Genomic DNA, 11,735 nt, shown 5'->3' on the forward strand with positions numbered 1-11,735 from the left:
TGAAATATGTTCTATACAGCTTTACTAGGAATTGTAAAGTGTAATTACGACGTGTCTATAATCTATTATACGTCGATAGGGTCGCTATACTGTATGTTATATAGGCGGGTCATGCCATAGTCAGTCTTGGCAGAACCCTGGGCTTATTCCAGGACTGTCAGCCATGTGCGTAATCGGACATATGATCATCAGCAATGCCGGGAATCCGGGGACAAAAGCTCTGGGCCCTGCTAGACAAAGGAAGGACTATCTGGATAAAAAGATTAAGTCAGCTGGACAATACTTTTTCCAGAAGCAGAGAAATCTTTTGTCTTCCATTTGCTGATGAAGCGATGAGCAACGCTATATAACAGCGGCACCGCTCCTATTGTAGATCACTGAGCCCGTCACAGAGTCACAGAGTCACAATGGGAAAGGTAAGAACAAACGCATCAGACGGGCGATTAGGATTGGCAGACTTGTAGGAACGTTTATAGGGAAAAAGAACATTAACTGAATGGTAGTACTTCTAAGGTTTTCAAAAATATTTGGGGGGAGATGTATCAAAGTTTGCATCAATCAGCTTCTGTCACATTTATCAAGCAGCCTGTAACATGACACTTAGGAGCTGATTGGCTGGTACTTCATCTCTCTCCACTTTATCCCTCTCCGAGGCTTAGTAAATAGAACCCACAGGGGTTAATTTACTAAGCGTCGGGTTCTAAAACCCAGAGCTTCCGAACAGTTCATGTTCAAACTGTAAAAAGGCCAATGCTTTCACCAGCTGCATTTTGCTGTAAAATCGTTGCCCTTTTAAATTTGGGTTTAACATATTACTAATTTCTTGTATTAATTCTGTAGTTCATACGGACACAGCACTAGAGCTGTCAGCAGTTTCTGTTTTGGAGCCAAAATTCTCTCATTAATATTGTCAATCATTTCATTTTTATTTATTTATAAAAGACATAGGAATTGGTATTAAGGGGGACATTTACTAAGCAGTGATAAGAGCGGAGAAGTGAGCCAGTGGAGAAGTTGCCCATGGCAACCAATCCGCACTGAAATAACATCTATAATTTGCATACTATAAAATGATACAGAGCTGCTGATTGGTTGACGGGGCAATTTCTCCACTGGCTCACTTCTCCACTCTTATCACTGGTTAGTAAATGTCCCCCTATATCAGTAATATCAAATGAGCATAGGTGACCAGGGGCAGAGAATGGGTCCCATACTGGCAAAAGAAAGTGCATTCACCTGGGAAACAGGAAACAACATACAAGAGAACATGGACAAATGTAAGCAATAGGATACACACATGTTGGGGTATACAGTATCTACTATTGTTCGATTTTGGGTTCTTGGTGACGTAGCATTTCATTTTGCATTTGGAGATTTACTAAAGGCAAAATCGAATTTAAAACTGAATATAAAACCAAATCCCAGACAAAATCGAATATCGGCAAAACATTGGTACTTTTACATAGACGAATATAGGATCCCCTGATTTACTAACATGGAATTGAAAATTGAACACAAAATCGAACTACAAATCCCCCCAATAATAGATTAATAGCAGACAGGCGATCTTAGCTTCTAGACAACATTATATTCCCTAAACCTTCATTATGATGCCTATAAATGTAGAGATGACGGACGCTATACCAATGTTTTTGTAACTGAGCGCAGTCTCCAAAGTCTAATAGCAATGCCTCTCGCAGGGTTTACCTTTACGCAGAGTGATCGATGGTCAGGAACCGTTTGTGGGCGTTGATGGGGGAGTGGTGACAAAACTGCAGACGTATAGCGTTCATTTTTTGGTGTGCGTCGCTGAGTGCGCCTGCAAATCTGTACTCAAGCATCATTCCTCCGGCGTCACTGCTCAGGATGCCGCGCTGCGTGGCCGTTGATTGAATCGAGCTGCCAATTATAGAAGGAGCTGCGTGTGCGCTGGGAATGCGTACGCAGCTGCTGCCCCTTTGTGGTGGCTCCGCTGGCCGTCTCTGTACTAGTTAGCGCTGCTGTGGTTTTTTTGTAATTTCGCACATCCTCCTTTTAAAAGAAATCAAGAAACTCTTGAGGATTTGCTCATGTCTAACATTAAGGGACTCGATCATGTGACTCAGTATGACTGTGAGAATTATGGGCCTCATTCAGAGATGGACGCAGTGCAGCTCCTGCGTCTTTGTTTCCCCCTGCCCCTAAATCGGGATTGGGCTGAGGCTTAGGGGGCGCTGTGTAAGATGATGCAGGACCCGCTCTACATATGCGCAAATATATGAATTGCTCCTTTGTTCACTATCATAAGAAAAAATTATAGTCAATTCGAATTTCAGTAACTCTCTCCCCTCACTTTCTCCTCTCTCCCTCTTTCCTCTCTTTCCGCTCTGTCTCCCTCTCTCTCCTCTCTCTCTTCCTTTCTCCCTCTCTCTCCTCTCTCTCTTTCTCTCCTCTCTCTCCTCTCTATCTCTCCTCTCTCCCTCTCTCTCCTCTCTATCTCTCCTCTCTCTCTCTCTCCCTCTCTCTCCTCTCTATCTCCCCCTCTCTCCTCTCTCTCCTCTCTATCTCTCCTCTCTCTCTCCCTCTCTCTCCTCTCTCTCTCCCCCTCTCTCCTCTCTCTCCTCTCTCTCTTACTCTCTCTCCTCTCTCCTCTCTCTCCCTCTCTCTCCTCTCTGTCCCCCCCCTCCTCTTTCTCTTCCTGTCTCTCCTCTCTCTACTCTCTATCTCTGTTCTCTCCCTCTCTGTCCTCTCTTCTTCTCTCTCCTCTTTCTCCCCTCTCTCTCCTACTCTCTCCTCTCCCCCTCCTTACCCCCTTTCTCTCTCTCTCTCCCTTTCTCTCTCTACTCTCTCTCCTTTCCTCCCTCTCTTCCCTCCCCCCTATATCTCTCTCCCTATCTCCTCTCTCTCTCTCTCCCTCTCTTTCCTCTCTCTCTCCCTCTCTCCTATCTCTCTCTCCTCTCTAGATCTCCCTCTCTCTGTTCTCTCTCTCCCTCTCTCTCTCTCTCTCCTCTATCTCCCCTCTCTCCTCTCTATCTCTCCGCTCTCTCCTCTCTCTCTTACTCTCTCCTCTCTCCCTCTCTCCTCTCTATCTCTCCTATCTCTACCTCTCTCTCCCTCTCTCCTCTCTTTCCGCTCTGTCTCCCTCTCCTCTCTCTCTTTCTCTCTTCCTCTCTCCCTCTCTGTCCTCTCTCTCTCTTTCTCTCCTCTCTCTCCTCTCTATCTCTCCTCTCTCCCTCTCTCTCTCTCTTCCTCTCTCTCCTCTCTATCTCTCATCTCTCTCCCTCTCTCATCTCTCTCTCCCTCTCTCTCCTCTCTATCTCCCCCTCTCTCCTCTCTCTCTCTCTCTCTCTCTCTCTCTCCCTCTCTCTCCCTCTCTCTCTCCTCTCTCTCTTACTCTCTCTCTCCCTCCTCTCTATATCTCCTTTTCTCTATTCTCTCTCTCCCTCTCTCTCCTCTCTCTCCTCTCTCTCCCTCTCTCTCCTCTCTCTCTTACTCTCTCCTTCTCTCTCCTCTCTGTCCCCCCTCCTCTCTCTCTTTCTGTCTCTCCTCTCTCTACTCTCTAGCTCTGTTCTCTCCCTCTCTGTCCTCTCTCTCTTCTTCTCTTTCCTCTTTCTCCCCTCTCTCTCCTAATCTCTCCTCTCCCCATCTCTACCCCCTTTCTCTCTCTCTCCCTTTCGCTCTCTACTCTCTCTCCTTTCCTCCCTCTCTTCCCTCCCCCCTAAATCTCTCTCCCTATCTCCTCTCTCTCCCTCACTTTCCTCTCTCTCTCCCCCCCCCTATCTCTCCTCTCTCTCTCCCCCTCTCTCCTCTCTCTCTCTCCCTCTCTCCCTCCCCTCTCTCATATCTATCTCTCCTCTCTATATCTCCCTCTCTCTGTTCTCTCTCTCCCTCTCTCTCCTCTCTCTCTTTCTCTCTCCCTCTCTATCTCTTCTCTCTCTCCCTCTCTCCTCTCTCTCTCTCTCTCTCCTCTCTCCCTCTCTCCTCTCTTTCTGCTCTGTCTCTCTCTCTCTCTCTCTCCCTCTCTCTTCCTCTCTCTCTCTCTCACTCTCTCCCCCCTCTCTCTCCCTGTCTCTCCTCTCTCTCCCTCTGTCTCTCCTTTCTATTTCTCCTCTTTCTACTCTCTCTTTCCCTCTCCTCTATCTCCTCTCTATCTCTCCTCTCTCTCCTCTCTCTCCATCACTCCTCTCTATCTCTCCTCTCTCCCTCTCTCTCATCTCTCTCTTTCTCTCCTCTCTCTCCCTCCTCTCTCCCTCTCTCTCCTCTCTATCTCTCCTCTCTCCCTCTCTTCTCTCTCTCCCTCTCTCTCCTCTCTATCTCCCCCTCTCTCCTCTCCCTCTCTCTCTCCTCTCTATATCTCCCTCTCTCTATTCTCTCTTTCCCTCTCTCTCCTCTCTCTCCCTCTCTCTCTCTCTTTCTCTCTCTCTCTCTCCTCTCTCTCTTTCTCTCCTCTATGTCCCTCTCTCTCCTCTCTGTCCCCCCTCCTCTCTCTCTTCCTGTCTCTCCTCTCTCTACTCTCTATCTCTGTTCTCTCCCTCTCTGTCCTCTCTCTTTCTCTCTCTCTTCTTCTCTCTCCTCTTTCTCCCTTCTCTCTCCTACTCTCTCCTCTCCCCCTCTCTACCCCCTTTCTCTCGCTCTCCCTTTCTCTCTCTACTCTCTCTCTCCTTCCCTCCCTCTCTTCCCTCCCGCTATATCTCTCTCCCTATCTCATCTCTCTCCCTCTCTTTCCTCTCTCTCTCTCCCTCTCTCTCCTCTCTCTCTCTCTCTCTCTCCCTCTCCTCTCTATATCTCCCTCTCTCTCCTCTCTCTCTTTCTCCCTCTCTCTCTTCTCTCTCCCTCTCTCCCCTCTCTCCTCTCTATCTCTCCTCTCCCTCTCTCTCCTCTCTCTCTTACTCTCTCTCTCTCCTTCTCCTCTCTCTTCCCCCTCTCTCCTCTCTCTCGTCTGGTCTCTCCTCTCTCTCTACTCTCTTTCTCTGCTCTCTCCATCTCTGTCCTCTCTTCTTCTCTCTCCTCTTTCTCCCCTCTGTCTCCTACTCTCTCCTCTCCCCCTCTCCCCCCTCCTCTCTCTCCCTTTCTCTCTCTACTCTCTCTCCTTCCCTCCCTCCCTCTCTTCCCTCCCCCTATCTCTCTCTCCCTATCTCCTCTCTCTCCCTCTATCCCCCCCCTCTCTCTCTCTCTCTCTCTCTCTCTCTCTCTTCCTCTTCTCTAGATAGATAGATAGATAGATCGATAGATTGATACTGTTGATAGATACTGTAGGTAGATAGATAGACTCGTATAGACATATATTATTTATTGCTGCATATGTTGGCATGTTCCGTGTTATGCAATGGTAAATCAGCAGCTGAATACAGTTACTTTGCTTCTTTTCTACAGATCACATTCTACGAGGACAAGAACTTCAAGGGCCGGTCCTATGAGTGCAGCAGCGACAATAATGACCTGCACTCTCACTTCACACGTTGCAACTCCATCAAGGTTGACAATGGCTCTTGGATGATTTACGAGCAAACCAACAACAAAGGCCATCAGTATTTTCTTAAAAAAGGAGAATACCCAGACTACCAGCACTGGATGGGCTTCAACGACACCATCAGTTCCTGCCACATGATCCCTCTGGTCCGTTCTAAAAATATTTATTTCTAAAACCATTTACTAAAGATGAATACTACTTGTTAGAGCAGAATAGTAGACTCGTTCTTACAATTTTTGTCATTATCCATCCATTTTCATCTCATTCACATTACATAATGTTTGTTTTAAAATAAACAACTCACTAAGGCCAAGATTTATCAATCCTTGGAGAGTGATAAATTGCACAGTGGAAAAGTACCAGCCAATCAGCTCCTAACTGTCATTTTTCAAACACAGCCTGTAACATGGCAGTTAAGAGCTGATTGGTTGTTACTTTATCACTGTGCAATTTATCACTCTCCAAGGCTTGATAAATCTTGGCCTTATAATTAGATCTCCATAAGTAATATTGACATGTAAATTATGTTTTTATCCCTGCAGTATACTGGATCTTTCGTGATCAGACTGTACGAGAAAGAAGATTTCCGAGGACAAATGGTAGAGTTCACAGAAGACTGCCCACACGTCTTCAAAGACTTCAACTACCAGGAAATCCACTCCTGCAACGTGATAGAAGGTCACTGGATCTTCTACGAGGAACCCAGCTACAGAGGGCGGCAGTACTACCTGAGACCCAGAGAGTACCGGAGATTCAGTGATTGGGGCGCAGCAAATGCAAGAGTTGGTTCCGTTAGAAGAGTTAAAGATTTATATTAAGCATTTAAATAATCTGTATTTTATTTTAATGACATGATAAAATACAGCTACACGTGAACTTTCTCCAAGTCGTTTTCATTCCTAGAACAAATTGTTTACATAATTATTTTTGCACCATTACTAGTTTGAGAGGAAGGAATTTTGTCTTTTGTCAAACAAAGCTTCCACATTATATTCTTATATACGGTATGCACATCAGTATGTCACGTGCAAGCAAATATATAAATCCGTGGCACTGAGAAAGTTATCTATCTACATATGAGTTATGCTCTAGAAAGGTCCACAAATACCAGCATCCAATCAATAAGGAAATTAGTTATGGTAGGATTGTGTATTACATAACATATAATGCTACAGCAACTGTGCTCAAATCAGTGAAGTGTACAACACATGCTTAGTTAGATATTACATACATGTAATCTGATATCCAAGCACAGATATGAAGATAATTATGTCCTTCAAGTTGCGTTTCATCTGTGATCATAAAACCTATAATCCAGCTAAATCCAGTGGGTTTACGTCCTTTTATGATATGTATCAATATTATTGTGCAAACGACTTATCTTCTTCTTCATCTTCATTCATGACCCCTGGGTTATTTAGGTACTAACTGTGCACCATAAAAGACCTGAATGGGGCTTATTTTATTGGGTAGGGAATTGCAGAGAAAATATATCTATTCTGGAATCTTCTGCAAACCTGGTTAGATACAGGGGCAATAAGAGGAAATATGAGCCCAATCTACCAAAATGTTATATTATTTTGTTGTACAAGATATTTTAACCAGGCGTAGATTTGTCTGCATTTTTATTTTACATAGCTTTTCAATTACACAACTGCTTTTTCCAGTAACTTCAGTGTAATCCCTTACATTACATAGGCACAAACAAGCTACAAAGACATAAATATATGCTGGTCTACTAACTTCTGCCTAAATGAATTTTATTAGTCCAGGATTTGAAGATATAAAACACAATGAGGGGTCAGGGGTCGAGACCTAAAATAAAAAAGTTCACACATTGCAACCAAAGGTAGGGTATGCTACAGCCTACTGACAATATAACACTAGTAAGATGAGCACACATACATGGATGCTTAGCAAACATAACAATTGTCAGGCTTGACACAATCAGTGACCATGCTATAGCCATCATCTTCATGGAGAAGAACATTAATAGCAAAGACATCTGACCTCCTGGTAAATAGGAGGAACAGGTGGGGTGCAGTTATAGTTAGGGGCTAGGAGTGTTATGGTAGTGGCAAAGCTTCCTCATTCCTTCCACTGGGCATTACTTGGAGACAAAGGAGAGTTCATCTCGAGGGAGCAGTTTTCTAGGATTTGGTTACCTACCGTACTGTATAATTTAAGTCACTTGACTAAACTAATCTCAATATAGAAAAACAAATGTCCTGACTGACTGACTCATCAAAATCCAGCCCAAACACCTGGACCCCGAAACATGACATTCAGGGATTTTATTGCTTCCATGACGTAAGTGCCCACTAAGCAGGGATTTTTCTAAATTCAACACCTAAGGGGGTGAAAAGGGGTAAAATGTGCATTCACAGATTCCTCAATATCTCTTAGGCCCGATGAGATATCGACTTGGTTATACCTTACAGAGGTTTCCTACACAATTTCCTAAAAACTTAATTCAGAATTGACCCCAAAACGGGCAAATCTGGATTCAGGGGTGCCGTTCTGACCCCCAAGAACATCAAAGCTACAATCATTAATCACACTCTACTTCAGTCACTCGAAGGGGCATGAATGGAGTTCTGGTATGTGGACTTGGTGGTGCGAATGAATGACGCCGTCCACTACCCCTTGGAGTTCTTCAACACCCTCATACCTCCTGGCATCCCAGTCCTCAAGTTTCTCCTCAAAGTTGGTGTTCCATGGATGTTACTGTGGAATCTCAACCCACAGAAACTCTGCAATGGTATCCAGCTGCGGGTGAATGTCCTCCATCAGTATTTCAAGGAGGCCACAGTGTTCACCAACTGTGCTCGGGGGGAGTCAGTGTTCATACCTGGCCTTCCACTCATACCATCAGAGTACCCCTTTGAGTTCAAGAACCTGCAGTTCCCCCTAAAGGTCTGCTTTACAATGGCCATCAAGTAGTTCCAGGGGCAGTCGTTGTAGGTGGGAGGGATTGACTTGAGGGAATACTTCTTCTCACATGGGCAGTTCTACAGTAACTGCCTGCTCCAGAGCGAACTCACCCAGTAGCCTGATGATTCTAACACCTGAGGGGAAAACCACCAATGTTGTTTTACAAAGAGATCCTTAAGTAGAGAAAATAAGGTTTACATACTTCTTATAAGTTATAACCCACCTTCAGTTCATTCATATTAAAAAATGTTCAAATATCTTAATTTATTTAATCTAGATACTACCACGCTCCTGTACCCCAGAGGCATATATTGAACTAAGCATATAGCTTAAGTTAAGATGGGATGAAGGAAATAGAAACAGTAAATACCAAAGGTCTACCTGGGTGAAACCGGTCACATCAATTAGTAATTCAATAAGAGGGAAATTGAGTAACAGGGCGATTTTATGCTAGAAACTTTATACCATTGAAAAAAAATACGGTAAAAATGAGTGCAGATCAGACCTGATATACTGGGGGAGATGTATTAAGCCTTAGAGAGAGATAAAGTGGAGAGAGATGTAGAACCAGCCATTTAGTCTCTATCATTTTACAGGATCCCTTTGAAAAAAGAGAGGAGCTGATTGGTTAATACTTTATCTCTCTTACTCTATATACTTAATCTCTCTCTAAGCTTTGGTGATGAGTGACTGTGTGAGTTAATTGCTTCAAGCATTGTACTTTGAGCCAATAAGAGGGATATTTTGCCTCTCTTATTCTTTTGCATTTATACACTACTGGATGGTCTTGCCTCTAAGGGTCACTTTATATGAACAGCAGATAATAACAAAAGAATATTCTAGGCAGAATTCTCTGGCAAAAGTGGCAGGATGTAAAAAGTTCAGTGACCATGTGGGATGCCATCCAAACTCTGATGGGTTTTTTAAAGGGGCAATCGTGTACAAAGCATGGTTTTGCCTTGTACACGATTGTCCCTTTAAAAAAAAAACGGATTTCATTACCTCCCGACCAAAGTGTAGAGAGAATGTGTGTAGTACATGTACATATACATGTATATGTTACCACCAAATCATTAAGGTGCCATTGGTGTGGATTAAATGGTTTTATCAAAGATTGTTTAACCACACTGATATAGGTAAGGTGTGACAATATTATTTTGTGAAAAATGTATTCCAATATCCTTTGTCAATGCCATTGTTCCACTCAGAAGACGTAAATTTTGGTGTATTGATGGTGACCACTGGAGAAAAATGTGGAATCTCTTGAAGTGTCTTTACTCCTCTATAAATGTTAAAGGGGCATATGCATTAATGCTTGGAGAGAGATAAAGTGAAGAGAGATAAAGTATCAGCCAATCAGCTCCTAACTGCCATGTTACAGGCTGTGTTTGAAAAATAACAATTTGGAGCTGGTTGTTTGGTACTTTATCTCTGTCCACTGTATCACTCTCCAAGCGTTAATGCATGTGCCCCAAAATGTTTATTTGCTGCTTAGAGTAATGGCGGAATATGTACTCAGAAAGATATTGGCGAAAAGGTAATTCATTTCAAGTCATAATTGAACCTTGCTTATGGTATTACTGGTGTTATAGTGTAATGTAGTATGGCGCTCCAGCTAGTATCAAGTACTGACCCTCGTTATCTTGGACACAACAGAGAATATTTATGGAAAAGAGCAGCTAGTCTTCTATGTTTAGTGGTGCAATTGCCCCAAAAAACGTAAAAAATAGATTTTATTGGAAAATGTATTTAGGGTGCTCAGCTACAAAATGCATTTCCTGAAGGCCATGTATACCATCCCGACTCTATACCATCCCAACTCTATACCATCCCGACTCTATACCATCCCAACTCTATACCATCCCGACTCTATACCATCCCGACTCTATACCATCCCAACTCTATACCATCCCGACTCTATACCATCCCGACTCTATACCATCCCAACTCTATACCATCCCGACTCTATACCATCCCAACTCTATACCATCCCAACTCTATACCATCCTGACTCTATACCATCCCAACTCTATACCATTCCAACTCTATACCATCCCGACTCTATACCATCCCGACTCTATACCATCCCAACTCTATACCATCCCGACTCTATACCATCCCAACTCTATACCATCCCAACTCTATACCATCCTGACTCTATACCATCCCAACTCTATACCATTACAACTCTATACCGTCCCAACTCTATACCATCCCGACTCTATACCATCCCAACTCTATACCATCACAACTCTATAACATTCCAACTCTATACCATCCCAACTCTATACCATCCCAAATCTATACTGTTCCAACTCTATACCATCCCAACTCTATACATTCCCAACTCTATACCATCCCAACTCTATACCATCACAACTCTATAACATTCCAACTCTATACCATCCCAACTCTATACCGTCCCAAATCTATACTGTTCGAACTTTATACCATCCCAACTCTATACCTTCCCAACTCTATACCATCCCGACTCTATACCATCCCGACTCTATACCATACCAACTCTATACCATCAGAACTCTATAACATTCCAACTCCATACCATCCCAACTCTATACCATCCCGACTCTATACCATTCCAACTCTATACCATCCCAACTCTACTACATTCCAACTCTATAATGTCCCAATTCTATACCATCCCAACTCTATACCATCCCGACTCTATACCATCCCATCTCTATACCATCCCAACTCTATACCATCCCAAATCTATACCATCCCAACTCTATACCATCCCAACTCTATACCATCCCAAATCTATACTGTCCCAACTCTATACCATCACAACTCTATACCATCCCAACTCTACACCGTCCCAACTCTATACCATCCTGACTCTATACCATCCCAACTCTATACTGTCCCAACTCTAAACCATCACAATTCTATTACATTCCAAATCTATACCTTCCCAACTTTATGCCACCACAACTCTATACCATCACAGCTCTATACCATCCCAAATCTATACCGTCCCAAATCTATACCGTCCCAACTCTATACCATCCCAACTCTATACCGTCCCAACTCTATACCATCCCAACTCTATACCGTCCCGACTCTATACCATCCCGACTCTATAACATTCCAACTCTGTACCGTCCCAACCCTATACCTTCCCAACTCTATACCATCCCAACTCTATAACATTCCAACTCTATACCATCCCAACTCTATACCGTCCCAACTCTATACCATCCCAAGTCTATAACATTCCAACTCTATACCATCCCAACTCTATACTGTCCCAACTCTATACCATTCCAACTCTATACCATCCCAACTCTATGCTGTTCCAATTCTACACCATCCCAACTCTATACCATCC

The 11,735-nt window shown here is 43.5% G+C and overlaps 1 protein-coding gene across 1 annotated transcript; it reads left to right on the forward strand.

Moving 5' to 3' along the window:
• The first annotated feature begins 407 nt into the window (after positions 1 to 407).
• On the forward strand, positions 408 to 6,267 carry LOC134943242 (gamma-crystallin 1-like). Its single transcript, XM_063932189.1, has 4 exons — positions 408 to 416; positions 5,353 to 5,595; positions 5,848 to 5,850; positions 5,992 to 6,267. The coding sequence occupies exons 1-4, from the start codon at positions 408 to 410 to the stop codon at positions 6,265 to 6,267; spliced, it is 531 nt and encodes a 176-aa protein (XP_063788259.1).
• Positions 6,268 to 11,735: the final 5,468 nt, after the last annotated feature.

Source organism: Pseudophryne corroboree, chromosome 7 (assembly GCF_028390025.1).
Source record: "Pseudophryne corroboree isolate aPseCor3 chromosome 7, aPseCor3.hap2, whole genome shotgun sequence".
Lineage (NCBI taxonomy): Eukaryota > Metazoa > Chordata > Amphibia > Anura > Myobatrachidae > Pseudophryne > Pseudophryne corroboree.